At 51.3% G+C, this 21744-nt stretch overlaps 1 protein-coding gene and 1 long non-coding RNA gene across 2 annotated transcripts; one reads left to right on the top strand and one right to left on the bottom strand.

The window, feature by feature from the left end:
- Nucleotides 1-311: 311 nt before the first annotated feature.
- Nucleotides 312-19623, bottom strand: CAVIN1 (caveolae associated protein 1). Its single transcript, XM_075522673.1, has 2 exons — nt 19011-19623; nt 312-3167 (listed from the first exon to the last, which is right to left on the bottom strand). The coding sequence occupies exons 1-2, from the start codon at nt 19428-19430 to the stop codon at nt 2502-2504; spliced, it is 1086 nt and encodes a 361-aa protein (XP_075378788.1). The 5' UTR covers nt 19431-19623; the 3' UTR covers nt 312-2501.
- Nucleotides 14898-21291, top strand: LOC142419572 (uncharacterized). The gene is made up of 3 exons (XR_012778592.1): nt 14898-15010; nt 16504-16550; nt 20530-21291. It is a non-coding gene; the product is annotated as an uncharacterized LOC142419572 (long non-coding RNA).
- Nucleotides 21292-21744: the final 453 nt, after the last annotated feature.

Genomic DNA, 21744 nt, shown 5'->3' with positions numbered 1-21744 from the left:
GGGGTGGCGCTGGGGAGGGGGCGGCGCGGCGGGGGGGGCGGCGGCTGCCGGGAACGGCCGTGCGGGAAACCCAGCTGAGTTCCGGGCATGCCCTGACGTCAGCGCGCGGCCCGCGGCCGCCGCCACCGCCTCTTAAAGGGGCAGCGCCGCCCGGGGCGGGCCCCGCGCTCCGCGGCCGGGGCGCGGCAGCGACCCCGCGCGGGGCTACGGGCACGGGCACCGGCCCCGCGCGGGGGTGTCTCCCCGGCCCTCTGCCACCCCACGCCCCTCGCTGGCCCCCGCGGCCCCGCCATGAACAGCCCGCACGCCGGTGGTTTACAAAAGAGACTTTATTAGTTGCGCTGCTCGCCGGGACGCGGCCGCGGGAACGGCCGGGGGCTCGTCCGGGCTCCCGCCGCCCCGGCCCCGCGCTGCGCCCGTCCGGGCCCGGGGGCCTCGTGCCCTCGACGCCAGCCGCCCGGCCCCGCTGCTCCGCGGGGAGAAACACCTACGTGAGAGCCGCCCGTGGGCCCGCGAGAGGCTCCGCGGGGGAGCTGACCCGCGGGCCGGCGGCCGGCCCCGCGGGCAGGAGGCCCGGCAGGACCCGCGGGCAGGGCGGCGGGCGGCCGAGAGGCAGTGCCCGCTGTCCCGAGCGGGGAGGCAGGGCCCCCTGCCCGACCGGGAGCCTCGGGGCTGCCTGCAGCCGCCCCCCCGCCTGCCGCTGGTCGGACACGGGACTGCCACGGGCGCGCCTTCTCCGGGGACGGCGGCTGCGGCAGCGCCGCCCGGGCGAGGCATCTCCCGGGCACCGACACAGGCAGCGCGGGCACCAGGACGGGACCCTGGGGCCGGGGTCAGGCTGGATGCGCTAAAGAAGAAGGAAAATAATTCTTAGAGAAAAAGCAAGTTTATATATTCGGTTATGTTAGCAACAGCAGCCCTCCCTGCTGCCTGGGGGGAGCGGGCTGGGGGGGCAAGCGACTGCGCCGACGGGGAAGGGCCGAGCCCCGCAAGCAGACGGGGATGAGCGTGGCCGGGGCCCTCCCTGGCCTGCCCGCCGGGATCAGCCTCCCCGGGCGCATCCGCAGCTCCCCGGGCGAAGCAGCCGAGGCGTGCGGCCTCCTGCCTCGCCGCCTGCTCCCGCAGGGCCGGGTCGTGCCGCGGCGGTGGCTGCCTACGTGAGAGCCGGAGCGTGGCAGCCCCGGGCGAGCCGGGGCAGTGCCCGCAAGCTGCAGTGTGCTACCCTAGCGCTGCCTTGCTGCAGGGGACAGGGAGTGAAGCTGCGGAAAGCGGGAAACGGGGAGGAAAGCGCAGGACGTGGGCACGAGCCTTTGCCGTGCCGGGACCCCTGGAGGAAGCAGACGCTCAGAAATACTCAAGGTCCGGTGCTGGACCGGTGTCAAGGCCGCTCTCTGACAGTCAGGAGCCTCGCGTGGCCTCAGCGCATCCCATATCCCTCTGGAAACAAGCTGCAGCCGGTGGTGGCTGCTCCGGCACCGCTGCCCGCACGTCCCCTCTCCCTGGGCAGTGAGCGCGCACCTCGCCGCCTGCTGCCGCCACCCCTGCGGGTGCGGAGGGACCAGATCCAGCACCCCACCTCTGCGGTGCTCCCTGCCCCAGCGAGGACGCGCCCACGGCCGCTGCGCCTCTGGCAGCCGGATCTGTAACCCGGGCAGGGGAGCGTGCGGCCGCGCGCGGCCCGTGCTGCTCGTGCCGCAGCCCCAGGGCTGTTGCAGGGACGGCCCCAGCGCAGCGGGGAGGAGCAGCGGGCCCCGGCCCTGCGATGCCACGCGGGCAGCCACGGCAGTCCGAGCTGCAGGGCAGCTTTGAGGCGAAGCCGTCCGAGGCACCGCCACGCAATCCAGTCCTCGGGAGGGCAGAGAGGAGCAGACCCGCCTGCCTGCCACGCGGCTGGCTCAGCTTGGCCCGTACTCTGCCCATCAACGGGACTTGCTCAGCTCTTCCCTCCCGCACGCTGGGTGCGTCACAGTTCCTCTGCTCCCCCGAAGGGGCGGCCAGCTTGGGCCCTGCGCGTCTTCCTGCCTGCGGGGATGGCCGTGCAGCCTGGCACAGGGAGCCGGGGTGGCGTGGGCCGGCGGGCTGCTTGGCAGGAAGCTTTCTTGACACCAGGTCTTTGCTTATGGAGGACACTTGAGCTTTCCAGGTGTACGGCCGTTATCTTGGTTTTAGCACTCTCCAGCTGGGCTGGGTCCCCGTCACTCAAAGCCCGTCTTCAAGCCTGGTGCTAGAAGGCTCTCACGCAGCCTGCGGCAGGAATGGTCTCCAAGGGTGATTTAACAGTGTAAGAAAAACAGTCCTGTGTTCCTAACATTTCTGTGTGCTAAAACTAAAATATAAAATACACCTTGTCCTAGCAGGCAGGGGATTGGCGTCGGCTCTGCAGGGTAGTAAAGATGCATTGTGTACACTTCCCCTGGGGCACCAGGGCAGAGAGAGATCTCGAAATGTGAATGATTGCGTGTTTAGCCGTCGTCCACAACCCTTCCGTGCTGCAGCCTGTCCTACTCGCTGTCACTCTTGTCCACCAGTACCGCGTCGGACTCCTCCGTGATCTCCAGCAGCGTGTGCATCTCAGGGCTCTCCCCACGCAGCAGATCCGAGTTTTCTCCCTCCTCTCCAGCAACCTCCACCAGCTCCGTGGCTTTCACTTCCACCTCGCCCTCTCTTATTTTCTTGACGTGGAAAGTGAAGGGTGGCACTTTGTAGACGGCTGTCTTGGACCTGGCATAGATGGTGTGGTCAGGGGTGAAAGACTTCCTCAGCTTATCCCGAGAGGTCTTCATCTTCTCTCTCCTTTCGTTAGTCACAATCTTGGTGCCCAGTTTGTTCATCCTCTTCTCCAGGTTGTGGCGGGTCTTCTCCAAGTTGTGGCGGGTCTTCTCCAGGTTCTCCTTGGTCTTTAGCTTAGTCTTCTCCATCTTCTCCTTTGAGAATGCCTTCTTAAAGTCATCCACTCTTTTCATGCCACTCCTTTTGATGCGCTCTGCCCGTGACTCTTCGATAATCTCTTCAATCTCCACCTCTTCATCTGAGGAGAGCTGGATGTGGTCCTCCTCTGCGTGGTCCTCACCCACAGGCACCTCCTCGCCCTCACCTTCCTTCTCTAGCTTTTCACCCTCCTTCAGAGACTTGCTGATGCTCAGTTTAGACGGGAGCTTCACTTCATCCTGCAAGACAGAGAGCGGAGCCAGTGAGACACAGACACACACCCAGCCTCTCCAGCTCGGGAGCCAGCTCCCCCGCCCGGCCCTGCCGCAGAGCAGAAGCATAGCTACGTTTGCATGATTCATGGCTAAACCGACCCAGGCGACGTCAGGCCTGGGCTCATCCTCCCTTAGTGCACCTGATAAATGACTGTAAAGAGGATCTGCTCTACCCGCAGCAGCTTAGGGCTCTGCTATATTTAAGCTCAGGTATACCAGCTCTGCTCACTCTGGGCTGGTTCCAAACCCATCCGTGACTCCAGCAGTGCAGGAAGAGGCAGGCCAGCACTGAAACTGGAGACTTTTCCCTTCCTCCTGTGCCCCTGTCACAGTCCCGTCCCCTCCAGTTTCATCTTCATCCCAGGACCTGGCCATCGCACGACCCTGCTCCTGGCTCCAGAACACCCCCATCCGCATCCTGCCGTGGAGGGGTGCAGGGAACCCCCTTGAGCCCTGTGGTGCCCCTTTGCTCCCCGGCGCCCGCCCAGAGCCCTTCCCGTCGCCTCCAGCCCACGGCGTTTCAGCTTCCTTCCCGCGGGTGGTCTTCTCTTGGCAAGACCGCTGGCCACCCCCAGATCTCCGGCCCGGCCAGGGTCCGGCCCGCGGCGCAGTGCTGGGCTGCAGATGGCAGCACAGTCCAGAGCCGTGAGTCTGGCCACGCTGCCCAGCGTGCACACGCTGGGCTGGCCGACCCCAGTCTGTGCTCACACTTTCCCAAGGCCTGCAGGATCCAGATGTGGGGCTGGGACATCTCTTGGGATGCAGCAGGCTGCCCTGTTTTTCCCATTTCTCTGCTGGGGAAAAAGTTACGGAATTTGTCCAAGCCCGTATCTGAAGACAGAGGAGACAGCGGCCCCAACTCGCAGAGCTAGGTCTGCAAGGTTACGCTGTCTCTCCTCGGGACAGGGGGTGAATTCATTCAGCTTCTACACTCTCCCGGGTCAGCCAAGTTTCTGATCCCAGTGGCAGAGGACAAGCATGTGCCCAGGAGAGGGGCACAGGTCTGGAGTGGGATTGGTTTTCATCTGAGCAGCACATAGCGTGCGTCCCTGCTGCAATGAATCACCTCTCTGTTCCCAGGACAGGCTGGAAATAGCCCATCACTGTAAGAAGCGTCACAGCTGCAGGGCTGCAGCCCACGGCTCAGAAATTTATTGCCCGAGTGGTTTTAATCTACAGAGCTGGGCAAGAGAGGCGTGGAGCTGCCGAGACGAGCGCTGTCAGAAAGCCAGCAGCAGCCGAAAGGCAGTGTGTGGAACGGGCACGCAGAGAGCGGAGCCACTGGGCTGAGGTTTGGAGAAAAGCCTGGGCAGCAGGACGGCCGGGCGCCATTCCCAGCCCCGGGGCAGACAGGAGCTGAACGGACAAAGGACGGGGGATCCCAGTCCAACACTGGCAGGAGCAGGGCCCAGTGATATCAAGGGGCAGACGCCGGGGTACCCCAGGCCCAAATGCTTGACGCGCGTGGCAAACGCTGGCAGCGACTCGCCTTCCCACGGCTCGGGGATGCCGGGAGCAGAGCTGCCCCGTGTCCCGGGAGGGTGAATTTGCTGTGGCATCTCCCGTGCAAGGCTGCACGCTCCGCGTGTCACGTTTGCACAGCAGTAGCCGCTGCACCAACACAGCCGCGAGCTAACGAGCTATGCAGATGTCAAAAGCCAGGACACTCATGGTGGTCAAACCACCAAAACAGCCCAGCCCCGAAGAGCCGTGCCGACTCCAGCCACGCTTCTGCGCGGGTTTCTCTGGCGCTGCTGCAGCAGAGGACGTCCCGATCCCTCGCGCAGCACCGGAAGGGACGGCGTGTTCGCACGCCCGCGCCCCGAGCGCTCTCCCAACACCGCACTGACGCGCTGCTGCTCCGGCTGACCGAGGGCACTGCCATGCCGCTGCTCCGGCCTGAGCCCGTGGACGGAGGCAGGACAGGACCCTCCCTCTGCAGACATGGGGCTGCTCAGCTCAGCCAGCTACGCTGTCCCCAGCAGTTCCTTCCATTATACCACTTGAGAACTGACATAAGCTTATTGAATACATGACTCCAGCAGGGCTTCACCTGGAAAAACTTTGTGAACAATGAAAAGTCAGCTCCGTGGAGCGCTGGGCTCAGCGAAGGCGACACGGGCTGCAGTATCCATGGTCAAAAAGCAGAGTCTGCCAGAGCAGGGGTTTTGTTCTGGGTTTTATTCAGAGCAGATAGCTGTGCTGGGCAAAGCTCTTCACCCTCCGGATCACAGCTCTGGTCCCAAATACTTTCTGGAGATTAAGGTGAAGTGGCCAACATATGTTTTCTTCATTTGATTAGCCACTTCAGGAGAAAACAATACATGTGCTCTCCAGAGGGTCAGGTCGGTCCAGAACAAATCCACATCACTGGGAAGGGATCCTGTTCTCCACAACAACACCTGCTGGAGCAATCCCAGAGACTCCCGGGGACCCTGGCCCACCGAGCCAAGAACATCAGGAACTCCATCCACTTCCTTCCCTCGAGTCAACACAATGAGCCAGAACAAAGGCATCCCCCTCTCGCCTGGCACGGCTGTCACTGGAAACAGGCCATATCCTGCAAACTCAGATACTTATCAGCCCCTTGTTAGCTCCAGAACATGTGTGTGCAGAAAGAAACACCACCTCAAAAACTCCATGTCTGCCACATAAATAACCGCCTTTCCTCATGTTACACCAGCAAATCCATCTTCTGACTGAATTTTCTGATGCGGCTGAATGGGCTGCGCCAGCAACACACCCATCTAACCTCGGCAGCAACTCTTTCCTCACAACCATGCAGACGCGGCCAGCAGCAGCTCCTTGTGCACGGGACGGCTGGAGCAACCCTGTCAGGGTGACGGTGCGGCTCTCTCTAATCCCTGCCACTTAATCCTGAGAACAGCAATTGCCCGGCTGTTTGATCCTAACTCCCACAGGCTGCACTTATGTACAGACCCACGCTTCTGCTGTCCCGTGCACTGTCCCCGCAGGCAGCTGCCCTAGCCCCAGCCCAGCGGCGCTCATGGACTTGAGACTCTGCTCACGCCTCTTTCAGGAGGCACCCTCATTGCTCAAACACAGAGGCAAAGCGGGAGCAAAGCTATTCCCATAAGTAAGGATGCCTACAATCCCAACCTCCCCCCTTGAGGCTGTTTCCTAGAGCTTTTCTCCAGCTGCACTTGGGAAACCTTTGCAATCCTCACCCATCCCCTCTTCTGCAGGGCCAGGGTGAGCAGGGGTGACATGCCTGCCACAGGGCCATCAGGCCAGCCGAGGGCCCTCAGACAGTGCGTCGCTCTTTCCTATGCCTGGTACAATTCCTGCATTTTTTCCCCCTGACTCTGCTTCAATCTGATTGCTTATCCGAGCTGCAGATAACCAGCTGGAGGACAGCTGGTGGATTTTCAGCACTGTGTGCCGTGGGTCACTTTCCTGACTCAAAGCCCACCTGCACCTAGGGAGCATTCCAGCTAAACCCAGCCTGGTTTAGCAGGCTCTGGCTTATGCTCAGGACAGCTGGTGCGAGAACAACCAACAGCTCTGGCACGCCTTAACGGGGACGAGCATGTCGCTGCTGAGCATCCCTCGCATGTAGCTACCCGTCTGCACCCAGGCGCTGCCCAAATGCCAGCAAGGGCCTCCTCCTCCCTGCTTGAGAGGTGTTTCTCCCGCGGGGAAGGGGAGCTGCCCGGTGTGGGCAGAACGTGCCTGCAGACACAGCCGCGTCTGCCTGCGGTGGAGGACCACGGGACCTCGCTGGAACAATCAAGAACCATCCCGGGTCTATGGGTGGCTGCTACACAAATCCCTGCTCTGGGCAAGGCACTATGGTCTGTGTACTCTATTTCACTCATGACTCATCCAGATGAGCCACATTTTTAACACCAGGCATTCCAACTACTCTATTTTTACTGGGAAAACACTGACCCTTGAAGTGGGCGAGTCCAAAATCCTGGGTCTTGGCATCCCTGCCTGTTGGGGTGTTCAAACCCTGGCTCCCAGTCAGCAAATGCAAACCAGTTCTGTTCTCTAAGACAGCTTGAATCCAGCTGGCACCAAGACAGTGGGTAAACAAGATTTCTCAGAAGATTTTTATACCAGCAGAAGAAAAATCTTCCTGCTCTGTGCACAAAGCACAGCTACACCCAGCAGAAGGACAGGTAGCATCTGCGTGTGTGCTGGGACTGAGCTCGCTGCCATCTGATGTCCTTCACAGAAAGGTTCAGCTCTGATTCAAGTTCTACTTTTCTTTTACCTATTTACGGTGTGCCACCCCCCAGCCCGTTCCCCAGTCTGACGGGTACAGCTGTGCTCTCCCTTCGGCACAGACCTCCCCGGGGAAGCGGTTTACTTCGGGAAGCTCCCTCCCGCTGGCAGAGCCGACGGGACTGGCAGCCCGATGGCCTGCAGACCTTGTGGGTGCTCGGAGGGCCCTGGTGCCCGTACCCAGCATTGAAGGCAGCCGGCTGCCAGCTGACAGGGTGCTGGGCTGCTCTGTATTCCTCCTACTTCAAACAATTCAGAGCTGTTAGATCTACCGGGCAGACCCGCCTCTGCCTTGCTCCACTAAGTGGGGTTTTTATCTGATGTTGTTTTCAAGCCCGAGTTCCCTTGCAGTGAGTCACCCAGGCAGCCCCGTATGGTCATGTACACACCGCCTGGTTGCTACAACACATGTAAACACTTCCCCTGTCATATAAAAGGCCAATGAGACACAAAGCTGAGCTGCATTCCCAGCCTAGCAGAGCTCTTCAAGCACTGCAGAATCACCAGCAAATCTGGGGAACGTTCCCAAAATGCGAGAAGGGCTCCTGGATTGCTCTTGAAGAGGCTCTTATTGTCAGTGTGTAAAAAACAGAGTCCCAGAACTCCCAGCCACTCCAATCTCCAGTTTGAAGGTTTAATGGAGGTTTTTTCACACGCACATGCTGATCACATCTGTAATTCATTTCGTTCAGTTATTTTTACACAATTGCAACAGCACAAACAGTTGAGTTGGGTTGACATGCAGCCATAACATGCAGAACATGACCAGCTCACATCCCCTGCTATGACCAAAGAGGGCTGATCCCAGCTGCTGCTGGGTGAGCCGGAGCTTGCTGCATCTCCTGCACCACGCCAGCCCTTCCTCTGCCCACCTAGGGCAGACCAGACAAGCTCTGGCCCGGGGGCAGGCTGAGGGAGGATTAAAAGCATCTGGGCAGAAGACAGCCTTCCAGGTCAGATCGAGCCCTGCCAGAGAAGAAGTTCTGCACTCCCATTGCCACGACAACTGTTTTGCTCTGCCAGTCCTTAGAGAATGCTTTTCTGTGCTGACCTTCCATCAGTGTCACGGGAAGGGGGATTCAGTTATTCTTGAGTAACAGCAACACACCTGATAAGCATCCACAGCCTAGCAGAGCTCAGGGATGGAAAGATGCCCTGCGCAGAAAAGCAGAGAGCTGTGCTTTCTTCTCCAGCGCCTTGTTGGAACACAGGTTTTTCTGTGGAGGTTATAATTGCTATCAGACTCTCTTGCTATATCACAGAAACCTGCTTTTTTAAAAAATCCTGTCACTCTCCTTGAAAAGGAGAAGTTTTCCCTGGCAGCTTTCCCCAGAGACCCCGATCCCCAGGCTGAGTTCACCTTCGCCCGGCTCCCAGGGGAGTCCTGTCCACCGACCGACGTGGCTGTTCCCACCGGACAGCGCTGCACGCACCACTGGGTGACCACCCGAAGTGCAGGCAACCGGAGCTTAGGGTATTTTCTCCAGTAGCCACACAATAAGAGGAAGGCTAACAGGGCACTGTGCTGTTACCAGTGGTCCTTGCGGCATGAGATAAGCATTAGATAAAGAGCAGTTAAAGGCACCACCGGCTCCAGTCTGTGTGCAGGAGCCTAGCTCCTAGTGCACAGTGCTGGGGGCTGCCACTGAACAGAAATGGATGCTGCAGTGCCTACCTGAGCCAACTGTAGTTTTATGTCACACAGTTTGTGCTCTCTGCCTGTCTTTTACCTACGTAAAACAATAACTTCAAACCATTTCACAAACACTTATCAACTAAACCTTACAAGAAGCCTGAGGAGGTAGGTATTATCAGGTCTGTATTTCAGAGGGAGAAAATGAGGCTCAGAAAACAGGTAGGATTTGCCTAGTCACAGCAGATGCCAGCAGAGCCAACTGCTCCTGGCTGCTAGCCCTTCATGCAAGCCACACAGCAATTTCTGCCTCCCAGATTGCAGAGGTAGCGCAGGACAAGTCCCGTAATGCCTGAGAGAAAATCACACCTCCTCACCATCCACTATAACTAGGGCAGCAGCATGCAGCAAGCAGCAAGCAGATTAGTCAACAAGCGGAGGCATTTCTGCCAACTGAAAGATCAGCCTTGCAGGTCTGAAGGCTTGCAGCAGCCACAAGCAGGCGGAGAAGGCAAAGGCTCTGGAATCAGCAGCTTTCAGAGTTTCAGAAGAGGTTCAAAGTGATCTTCAGGGGGTGCTCCTGCTGAGGCCCTAAACTGCTGCCTCCTCGCATGTCTTCTGCTGATTTGGGCCATGGCACTTTCCGCAGCGCGAGCAGAGGGAACTGTTCCTGGAGACGGCTCAGAGGGCAGTCCCTGGCGAAGACTCAAAGCGCACGCTCTGGATCTTCTCCGGCTAAGACGAGGAAAACTGCATTTCAATGGCCAGCGGAAAGGAAGCACAATGGAAAAACTTACCTGGCCCCGCTGGGAATCTGATCAGGAACATCGCCAACAAAGAAATCCGGGTTAGCATGAGAACAGGCAGAGAGAAAAGGCACAGGGGTATGATTGAGTAAAGGGACAAGCCAGGTAGCAAAATTTGACAGAAAAGACAGTCAGCAAAGATTTATTAGAAGGAAGAGTGTCCTTCTCTAATTTATGGCAGGTCCTAGGAGATGCAGAATCCCTTCTATGATTTCAGGCGCATTTATGTTGAACGCTGCCATAGGGCCAGATTCTGCTCTCTTTTCACACTGCTGTTCACAGAGTGATTTGATGTCAGCTATTCTGGAGATACCTCTGGTTTCTGTGGTGTAGCTGAAGGCAGAGTTTACTTGTGTGTGTAAGATTATGAAAAGATGGTGATTTTAAAATCCTATGTTTATTAATTCAAATACACGAGCTGGAGAGATCGAAACAGCCAGGTGTGATTCTAGAACTCCGTTCATTGGTTTTGTCCGCGTACTGACCATACCCTAAACCAACACTGGAAAATACCCAGCAGCTTACGGACGTCTATACCCAGTGACACAGCAAACACGCTCACTGCAAAATCAAAACCTCTCTCTTCTGCTAAATACACCCTGAGGACAGGGGGTGGCTACTCAGCACCCCTAGCAGCAGCTGGCATATAAAATTAACGCCTCCATATGCAATAGGCATGGCCTCAACTCTTAGCTTCCAAAGACTGGACAGATTTTATCTCCAGTAGTACCAAGAGGTCCATAAAAAGAGGAGCCTTGACTCCTTGAAGAGAAGGCTACTGAACCCTGCAGTAAGAAGTCACCAGAAGAATACTGCTGAGTCAAAGGAAAAGGGAGGGAAAAATATGAGGGAAAAAAGCAAAACAGGTTGGGATTAGGTAAATGTTAAAGGGATAAACTAGTTCATTCTCAAGTAGTATCTCCCTGACTAGCAAAAGTCCTTCTACCCTCTGTAATTCTGTGTATTGTGCAATCTTCTTGGCACTTTTCTCTGTCAGGCACAGCTAGTTACTCTGTGTCCTGGAAGCTATGTCCTAAAAGGCTGTATCTTCTTCAGTAGCTGGTGAGAATGAGCAGCATGGTACAGGCACTGGAGCTACTTCAAACCTAATGGTGAAAGGCAAGGGAGGAACGGCGTGGGGAGAGGAGGCTGTGTTTGGAAAAGTGCTTTTGCCTAACAGTGAGTCAGAAGAAAGGCAGGGCTGTAGGAAACAGAGAAGTAAGTAGATTGCAGATCTGACAGCAGAAAAAAGTTTTGATCCTATTATCAGCCTGTTTGTACAACTGGCTTTACTCTCAGAACTGCTCCTCCCGGATAAACCTGTCTCAACTGATTAATAACTCCAGAGCTATTTCTGAACAGCAAACCCGTAAAGATGGAGTTTGCATTGCAGATGATTTGCAGATAGATCTGTGCTGATACTGACGTTTGCATCCTCACATAAAGCTACAGACTAAACATCCTGAGACCTTTTATTCTAAATATTTGATTTTCTCTCACTGAGACTGAACATCTTTGTTTCTGGTCTTTGTCTTATCCTGCAGCTGAACAGTGGACCCACAATTCTTCAGGTGCTTTGTGAGTTGTAGAAGATCTTGCAGAATCAAGAGGACAACATTATCCCAAACAGGATAAAAGAGGGCTAAGCATGTTGCTGAAAAGCTTGTGAGTCACTGCCATGCTTCACGTGGGTCACAGACGCATCACAGTACAGCAGAGAGTGGAGACTGCATAGTTCTCTACTCATTACTTAGACAGGGACAGCACATCACACTTCTGGGTAGCATAGCAAGAAGCAGCTTCAGCAAAGATGCAGGAACAGCTCTCGGTTTCACCAAGTCTGTACCTAGGCCAAGCAGAACGTTCTTTGGAAGAATGGCTCTGTTAGCCTGAGCGTGGTTGCTCACTCCTCCTGCCCGCCAGCCTGGCAGAAACTGCGTGCCTTGTCTGGAGCTGGGACGGGGCGACAGCGCGCGGTGAGTCACCCACCGCACGCTCAGTGCCTGCCTTGTGAGCAATGCCGAAGGACGCAGAGGGACGTACGCCAGCTACAGAGCGTTCGCATTCACATAAAAGCATGCGAGCAAACAAAATGGGAGAAATGGAGATAACATGCAGGAGTACCACTTCTCCCACGATGCTCACACCCTTCCGGTGCTCTCCAGCACCTACAACACTAAGCAGCTTTTACCATCTACCGGTCAAATTCCCACCCAGGGAATGCTGGAGAGTAATGGGACTGTGTTTTCCCAGAGAGGCACGGTCTGAACGCTGACTAGCTTCTTGAATTCTTCGGTTTCTAATCCCAGACCTGCAAACTGGGTTACACGTGGCCTTGGAGAGTTTTTCCCGCTGTGTGTCCATGATGGGTTAATTTATGTTTGCGAGGGCTCATATCTAGCTTATGAATGGGAAAATGAGCCACAATCTCACTGGAAGAACACTCCAGCCACCTAGCCCAGTGAGCACTGCCAGCAAATTCTGCACTTCATTATACTCCCGTGTGCAGTGGTCCCACTGGCATCACACAGACATCATGACGGATGCTTAGATCCACTGCTGATAGGCACAAGAGAGGCCTGAGAGAGGAATATGTGATCAGAAGGAATATTACCTTTGGTTTTATTTTCACGAGCCACTAATCGCCCGACCTAACCCTATCCCAACTGGCCGAGCAGCCTCTGGCCCTTTGCTCTGAGACAATTTAGTGCTGCACAGCTCAGTTTGCAACTATAATGCTGAAAGGACTTCAGCAAAACACACAGTCCTGGCACTAACTGCTTATAAACAATACCTGAGCAATGAAATATTAATGCAGTTGATTCCAAGCTGCAACACAGAAATCCATGCTCCAGAGCTGTCTTTTGGTAGAAAGACTGATAATCCACACTAAGAAAAAGCTTGGAATTCAGAGCTATTAACATCCTGAAATTTTTTAAAGGCTCTGTCTCCTGCAAATTATTATGTTGAGACTCCTATAATTCAGTAATGTGCAGAGAATGTGAAGGACTCTGCACATCAAGATGTTAACATGGTGCCCCTTACAATGGATGGAGAATTCAGCGCTGCAGCCTGAAGGAAACGAGTTGAATGATATTTCTCTCCTTCCCCTGGGATGGCATTTTTTCACCTCTAATTTTGCTACTTCTGTGGCCAAAAGCAGGAGGACAGAAGGGAAGATACAATAGTGTTCTGGGTTGAGACCCCTCTATTCCAGCAACAAAGGCAAAGGATCAGAGACAAACAATATTAACTTTTAATTAATGAGTATCAGTTTGTATGATTCAGATTTTTTGTGGTTTTTAATAAAGGCTTCATGATTAATTCTCTCTGGTATTTCTTTTAAAAACAGACTAAAATAAAGCAAAAGCAAATCCAGCACCAGAGGAATATCCTGTCCCCATCAACCTCACTGGAACTGTCACTGGAGGAGGCATTTCTTGGGATGTGGCAGGTTGCAGATGCACAAACCCAGCAGGGAGAAGCTGTCAGTAATTGTCTGCTGAACCTGGGTCAAGAAATGTGGCTACAAAGGGAGCTGCTTTGCAGTGGATTCACAGCAAAATGAAACCAGCCTTTTATTTTTAAGTATTATCAGAAAATAAATACAAAAACCACTGGCTGCTGCAATGCAAACCTTTGCAGCGAACCACTGGGAAAAACTGATGCTACATACAGTGCTGCTCCGGATCCAGAGAGGGGCTCAAGTCCAGGCACGGAGCGCTCCTAAGCACACGGAGCCAACTGGTCTTGCACGAAAAGCGCAACGTGAGTGCCTAGTGCCCATGCTTATCCCCAGTACCAGAATTGAAATTTTATTTGAAATTTCTTTTTATTCTTTAACGCTTGTAGTTGGGCAAGCTCCACGGAATCCAAGGTATGTAACCCACACAGGCTGTTCTTTGGGACTGCAGATCACGCTGGCCCTCACAAACCCTCTGCTGCCCTTAGACTCATAAGGTTTTTGTTTCAGAATGATTAACTTGAAACAAAACCATAGCTCGGGGTGGCTGACATGCTGTTTAGGAGGTGGAGAAAGGCTGCAGCCCAGGGGCAGTGGGTGTGGTGGCTGCAGTACGTGGGTTTGTACAGCCTGTGCTCCCTGTCCTGTGCTTCTCATCAGATCCCCAAGCTCATGTTCTTTTCCACGCTCTCCTTTGTGGAGCACAGACCTAAAAATCAGGCAGTTCAGGTCTGGACTCCGAATCTGTCGCATTAACGTGCGGGTTTGAAATTCATCCCTCCTCCCCACGATCGACAATCTTGTTGCTCTCGTCCATATAAGGCCCACTCAAGGCACAAAAGCCAAGCTGTGCTATTTATATTTCCTCGTCCAGCCCTACCTACCCTACACATTGTACGGCTGAGGCTCATGTTCTATCCTGCTCTCATAACCACCTGGCCCTTCCCAGAGAAACGCCACATCTCACGAGGCTCTGAGCGGCCACTGGAGTCACCCGAAGAGCAGAGGAGCCCCACGGGAGCCCCCGAATCTGCCAGCGTGGGGAGCAGCCTGTCCGCACACCTCTGACAGAGGCTGCTCTCTTCCCGACAAACAACGCCGCGCATCACGAGCCAGACTTCCCTTGAGCTCAGCGCCCACGTAAGCCTCAAAATAAAGGACCAGCACATTTTAGAAATTCAACATTCAATATGTGTGCTGCGTGCTGCAAGCATTCGGATGTCTGGCTGTAAGAAAACCAGGCCTTTGACATTTGCAAAAATAAGTTTAATTATTGAAAAATGTTTGGAGGAAAAATGCCATGCTTACGTAAGCACTGACACATGCCCTTCTTCAGATGAATGTGGCATGCTGTCTGGTTTAGAGCAGTAGCTTTTTGCATGGGACGGACATCCATGATTTTGTCATGAACTGTAGTAACCAGCCCCAGATTCTTGTATCCTAAAACCAGGAGATGTGGGATGAAGTCATTTTAGTTTGTTTTTATTAGCAACCACTCTAACCAGATTTGTTGGTGTCCTAATTTTTCTGAAAGACAGGAGCCCAGGACAGACGGCACAAAGGAAGCACTGAGGAGCTCTGTTCCCATGGGCTGCTAACAAGCACACATAGCCATTTGACATCAGACTTTTTAGGAAGGCAAGTCCTGTTTACGGTAAGAGTACTGAACTTCTGTTTACACAGCAGCTTGTCAAAAGTCTGTCACCTTTGCGTTTGGTAGGCTTGTTTTCAAAGCAAAAAGATGTGGTAATTTGGAGGGGGTGTTGTTTCTTTCCAATTTTATTCTCAAGAATTGATCTAATTCCCTACCTTAAGTCAGTACAAAAACTCTTACCTCCGTAGAAATCAGACCAGCTCCTGGCAAAATCAAGTAAAAGTGTATTTGAGAGAGTGAGCAAGTGAGAAAGCACGCGCATGTGTATACGTGACTGCGAGTAACGGCCCGTAAACATTCTGCTTGATGCCTTGCCCTTAGCCAGCCCCAGTGGAAGTGATTTTCAGTTCTGCGCTTTCTCCCCCAAAGTTTGAAACTAAGCAGGCAGATGTGCTTTAGGCTCATCTCAACCGGTCAAGCTTTCCCTGAATAAAATTCGATTTTCACTTCTTCCTAATCTAACAGCTAGCAAAATACAACTCTCGCCGGTAGTTTGACCTCTTTCTCCCAAGGTGCCAAAAGGTCTTATTTGCACTCCTGAAATAGTCCCTCCATAACTGCTGGAGACTCAGTATTCAATGCTGAGAGAATAATCAAACATCTACAACTGGTAAAGAGCTGATTCATTTTTACCTCCTTTTATTTCTTCATACCACAGAATCATGCAATACTAAATCCCTGTAGAGCATGACTACTGTTTTACTCAGCTATCTTGCCTGAAAATAGCCACCGCTGGTTGTGTGTAATATTTTATGTCTCTTACGGTGAGTTTATGTCTTGTTCTCTGAAAGAAAAGACTAATCTTTGCATTTTTAGCGGTAGCAACTGAAAATGCAATTGCACAGGACAGTTAATCGCAGCTTTCCAAAGGCAGCTTTTTCTGAGTTAGTAAGTAGTAATAATGTTGCTCGCCATCACAGAATTAATTACATTGTCAAGAAAGTATCTAACAAACTTTGATAGGTGGTGGGGCTTAAGCAGTGAAACACTGAATTAGGAAAGAGTTATTTTGTAATGTTTTTTTTAATGATAGAGACAGTTAGGAAAACACAGTGAATTTTCCTCATTTAAACTCCCAGGGTGGAGCCCATCATAAAGTTTTGGTTTTATAGACTCTTGATACTTTTTTTTTAAAAATGTCATGATTATTCATACTGAAACACCAAAGAATATTAGCAAACAGGTAATCCGGCGGGAATCAACAAGGCTTCCTGCAACAAATAGCATTGTTCAGTATCAGTAAAGCAGCTGAACACCATCCTCGATTTGATAAATGCCTTTACAATCTACGCACAAAAGTATCACTTCTTTCTGTACAGAGTTTTATTCTTTAAATGCATTAGCATTATCTGTTTTGTATAATCCCAGGCGAAGTACCGCTCCTGTCATTGACGTGCCTAGAATTACTGACTGTGATAAACTATTCATATGAATAAACTGGGACACAAAGTTGTAACCTGGTGTTTTTTCAAATCTGCTGTGCAATTCCCCAGTCAGCCTGTGTTAGGAATTTCTGAAGAATGACATCTCCATAACTACAGTAAGACAAAAACTCTAAAAATCCTGTCCCTCCCAGGAAAAAACAAAGCAGAATAAAACCCCCCAAAGCCAAATGTAAAACTTCCAAGATCCCCCAAAGTGTTTAATTTCTTCGGAATAAAACGTCTCCACAAATAAGGGAGACTCCTATATATGACAGATTATTTTTCCTTACACAATTCAGGTTTCTGTACATTGAAAATTACATGATGACGTTTTTATGGAGTGCAATCTACAGAACAATGCAACTATTAAGCAACCCTATTTTCTATATGAGAAATAATAATTAATGTAGCTCTGAGACAGACTGTAGATTGATATAATTTAGAAACATTCTCTGTTGACCAAAAATCTATGTTTCCATCGTATGCAGGAAAGAGCGGTTACACTATTGCAGAGGACTGCAAAAACATACCCCATTCTTCCAGGGGATTCCCTGCGGTCCATGCCTGGCAATCGAATTCTCGTCATATGGGTCTGTCTTTGCCACAGTAATGCAGCACAAGAGTACTATCGATAAAAGTATTTGTTACTCAGGCACACTAATATTATTATTGCCTATTTCTTTCTAGTATTCAAACATCAAAACCCCACCATGGATTTTGTTTTTCAGTTCAAGCACCAAATTAAGAGACAATCAAGAGTTTCTCCTCCAAGAGAGACCTTCATTTGCCTCAGCAGTGCCCGTCACGAGCCTGCGCGCTTGCTGCCACACCTTCGGTCTCCCCAGAACTGGATCCTCACCCGTTGTGGCAAGGTCTGCTCAGGCGCCCTGCAGAAGTGTGAGGATTTCCATGAGGGCGCAAAGGCTCCATTTCACATGAAGCAAACCTGGAGAATTTCTCACTTGTGCTCTGTGGTCTCATAGTCAAACCACACTAAAGTCCATGCTGGGAAATTGTTCTGAGTTACAAATCGTTCATTTTTTTTCCCTAATATCTTCATGATTCACAGAATCCCTGCCATAGTCCCTTGTCAAGTGATTCACTCAGAGGCTGTTCTGTCCTCATTACATCAGCAAGAGCATTGCCCCCGATTTCCTTTGGAAGCAGGATTGCTTTTTCATATTCAAAGAGAAACTCTACTCAATACTCATAAGCAACAGCAAACCAAAATGAACAGCTCACAAAATGTCAATCTGCCAGTGTTTAGGACGCTTCCAAAGGATCTAGAAGCTTGCCAGCTTCCCACCTATTTCTGTAACCCACAAGGAATGTTATGTTTAAACAATTCCCTTCACTCTTCTTATTTTGCCATGTTTGTTGCTTCTGCAGTTCATTCAGAGGTCTATTTTGTTTTTCCATGGATAGATCCATCCTCCCCCAAAAGCCTGATACAAAGAGCTTATAATAAATACATATATATAACTGGTTAGGTTGCCCGTATGATCTGAACAGGCTCGAGTATTTCAGCCTTTCAGGCAGGATAAAAATACAAATGCTTAAGCTGTGAATCAGTTACACAGGCCCCCGTACTTGTTAGATTCCTGAGCCTATTATGATCAGCTCTCCCTTCAAACCCTGTAGTAAGAAGCATTTTCCCTTTTTTTCTGTTTTTCTTCTCTCTCTTCCTGTGATCAGCACTAGATGCTTCTCTATTTGTCCCTGACGCTGTCTATTATTAACCCAGAGGCTTCTAACTGAATCATTAACTATTTCACTCACTTTTCTTCCATGGCCCAATATAAGCGTTTGCTCTGGTAAGGAAGACTAACTCCAGACAGGAAAACTGACAGAAGCATATTCCTCTCTTTCTTCTTGTTTAATATTAAAGGAAAAATCCAACGCTTAGCGCAGGGGTTGAACATCAGGCAAACCAAAGCTGTTATTGAAACCAGACAACTAGAAGATTCAAGACTCACAGGCTGCAGAAGAAAGAATGTGGAAATCTGTACAAGCACAACAGCAAAGGCAGAGCAGAGTCCTAATGAGCTCAAGGAGCTATTCTGTATTTTCTCTAATGTCTCAACCTGTCCTAGTCAGTGAGATTAACCCTGATGCTGGGGTTACTGACTCTTGTTATCGGATGCATGTCACAAATCTGAAATATTATCGCTCTCCACGTAGCAATACACATGTTCCCTCCCAGTAGAAAAGACGTTGGCAGACGGATTTACAATACCCCCTTCCAGAACCCAGTGCATTCTTGTTCTTTTTTTAGCTAAGCAGTAAAATCAGATTATTTTGGTACTTCTGGTCCACTGCAATGAGTGCTGAGGGCCATTCTCACTATAGTTGTTAAAATTCCTGTTAACTATAGCAACTGTATCAAACCTTGTCTTAGAACACACAGACAATGTTCAATCATGAATGAGAGCTACTTCGGACCCGCCTCAAGTTGGACTGCCAGACAGTCAGGGGAGTTTGGGAGAGTAATGGACTGACCATGCCGTGCGACAGAACCCTTAGCAAAGGAAACACCCACTAACAGGACATAAAGAAGTTGTGAAATAGCTCCTTACCTGGTAGATCATGACTTTGAAGTTTCTGCGTTTCAGGAGCTCCGCTTCGTTGGCCTCTAGCTTCTTTATCTGCCCAGCTTGCTTTTCCAGGTTCTGCCGAACGGTTTTCACGTTGACGCTCACCTTGCGCACTTTTTCCAGCATCTTGTTCACGGTGTTGCTGGTGGTGGTGTGTGCCTTTGTCAGCTTGGTTAATTCTCCTTGGATGCTGGTCACTGCGCTATCCATCTCTTGCTGTCTCTCCTCCAGCTGTGTTTGGGTCAGCTGGATCTGATCCACTGCTCCAATGATCTTGTCCAGAAGGGTCAGCACCATCACACCATTGATCTGGTCTGATTTGATGGGTTCTTCAGGCACTTGCTCCTCAGAGGCCTCAGAAGCAGTTGGTGGTTCGATAATTTGCAAAGTAGTATCCTCCATGATCGCTTGGGAGTCCTGGCTAGCAGAGCCCGGAGAAGCTGTCACTACAGAGAGAGAGAGGAGGGAAAACTAAACCCGAGCCTCAGCTAAACTCTGCGCTGGGAGACACGCCAGAAATGGAGAGCACAGTGTGTGGATGTCTGTGCTGAAATTCAAATGGCACAGCTCTGCAAAGCCGTCCAGTGAAACTGCCCTGCAAAATTTTCCAGGCTTGCAGGTCATTGGCTGACTCCACCTCAGCTATATAAAAGGAGCCCGCTGCCAAATGCCTGATGACCCACCCTTTCTGAAATGATTAAAATAGTTGGAGGGGAGGCGATGGCTTTGCATGCAAACACAGGCACAGCTCAGTGAGGAATGCAAAGCTCTGAAACTACAACTGCCTCTTCTTTACCATAAGTCTAAAGGCACTATAAGTAATGAGAGGAAAAAACAAAAACCTTGAGCAAACGGCTCGGGAAGCTGCTGGAAAGAAAGCAACCCCATCTGGGCACAGCTGTATACATTAAAGGAAGGCTGGTTTAAACAACTGCACACGTTAAAGTTCAGCTGGAAAATTCAGATCTTTTGCCAATAGTTAGCTTCTTTCCAGGACTATGAGAGCCTGATTTGCAATACTTTAACAAAAGACTACAATTTGGATTGAGTAGTTATGGCACATAACTTCTGGATCATAAAAATGCACACTCCCATGCGTGTGAATGTACACAAGAGGCGTACACTGATACATACAGCGTGCACCACGTCTCTACGCAGATTTAACACAGCAAGAAGAAGTATAATGCACTCCTGAAGTGAAGCAGCTAGCCACTCCCACCTAAAAGCAGCTATCTCAGCTCTGCAATCCTCTATCCATCGACAAATCTAGTCACTAGACTTTTAAATGCGGGCCATGCTTCAGCGTATGCCATGCAAAAATGTACTTGTAAGCAATGCCCAAATACATTGTGTTACATAAGGCTTTATTGGTAAAAAAAATACTGTTTCAGAACTTAATAGAGTACGTATTGCTTTGGAAAACACAGGGAAGAAATAATGCTTATTTTGCTAACTTTTAACCTCAGTATTGACAGAAAGCAACTCATAGAGTCTTATATAGTGTTGGCAGAAGTCTGTGCCTCGTGGAGCCACCATCAGCTCACTGCCTTAGAAGACAATCGGGAGGTGCTACCGAAGGCCATCTACAACAACCCAGCAGGAGCAAGCACAGGAATGTGAAGAAGGAAAATTCAGATCTCGAGAGTGACCCTGGGTGAGACCCTATTCACTATCACCGGTGCTGGCTCGGCCAAAGGAAATCGAGCTCCCACGGACAGAATTGCTGTGAAGCCTCTGCCGCCTTGGGCAGCAGAAAGCCCTTCCAGGCTCAGCTGAAGGGCTGTGGGCAGACTGGGAAGGCTGCAGTTTCCCTCTTGTCCTGTAGCCTTGACAACAGGCAATTCATACTCAGCACATCCTGCCTCCGGCCGGGGTCAAGCCCACCCCTGCCATTTGCCACAGGCTGGCAAATAAAATGAATGCTCTACAACACTCGGTTTCTCCAGGCTCACAGCCTACCTCAAGACAGTGCTGGAGGAAATAAATGCTTAATTCCAAGCGTACAAGCTGGGAAACCCAGGACACACAAACAGATGGACAGGAACATTGTTTCACAATGAATGCCCATGACAGTCAGCACTTTCCGCGCCCCTGTGTTCTCTGCCATGTGACAGCTCGCTTTTTACTGCTGTTGTACCCACACTGCGCCATTGATCTAGACTTGTTTTCACTGTGCATCAGTAAACTGTGCTGTGCAGCTTCCACAAAAGGTATTATGTCATGTATTAAAAATAGGTTGCTTTTCTACACCCTGTTTTTTCCTGGAGGGACCTTTTTCCTGAGGATTTATTTCCAGTGTTTGCTGCTGATGAGTCAGTTCCATGAAAAAAATCCTCACTCCAGCCAGAGCGTTGAGGCTCTGCAGTTGTTTCTCACTGGGGATATCTGCTTCAGAGTGGATTTCCACAGACATCTGCTGCAAAGTTTCATGTACAGGACAGGATGCAAGCAGACCAGTGCTCTCTTTCTAGGTCTGCCATCTATTCCATGTGTGACTTCAATGCAATCTCTGTGCCTTCGTTTCCCCATTTGGGAATAATTTAAAAAAATCAGACTGAGTAGGTCAACCTAGATAGAATCAGACAAAACAAGAGAACAGGAATTTATATTTGGTTGTGATATGCAGTAGAAGAGATGAAGTGCCACACTCAGTGCTTGCTCTGCACACAGCAATCACACCCCAGGCTAAAATGCGATGAGTAATTTTCTATGTTAG

The sequence above is a fragment of the Mycteria americana genome, chromosome 22, assembly GCF_035582795.1.
Source record: "Mycteria americana isolate JAX WOST 10 ecotype Jacksonville Zoo and Gardens chromosome 22, USCA_MyAme_1.0, whole genome shotgun sequence".
NCBI lineage: Eukaryota > Metazoa > Chordata > Aves > Ciconiiformes > Ciconiidae > Mycteria > Mycteria americana.
This window is presented reverse-complemented; position numbering and strand designations above follow the sequence as displayed.

What these genes read in the sequence shown, in the direction of transcription:
- CAVIN1 (XM_075522673.1), bottom strand. Translation starts at nt 19,430, where the DNA reads ATGGAGGATACTACTTTGCAAATTATCGAACCACCAACTGCTTCTGAG. An exon ending in TCAAAGTCATGATCTACCAG is followed by an intron (nt 3,168 to 19,010) that starts GTAAGGAGCTAT and finishes TCTGTCTTGCAG; the next exon opens with GATGAAGTGAAGCTCCCGTC.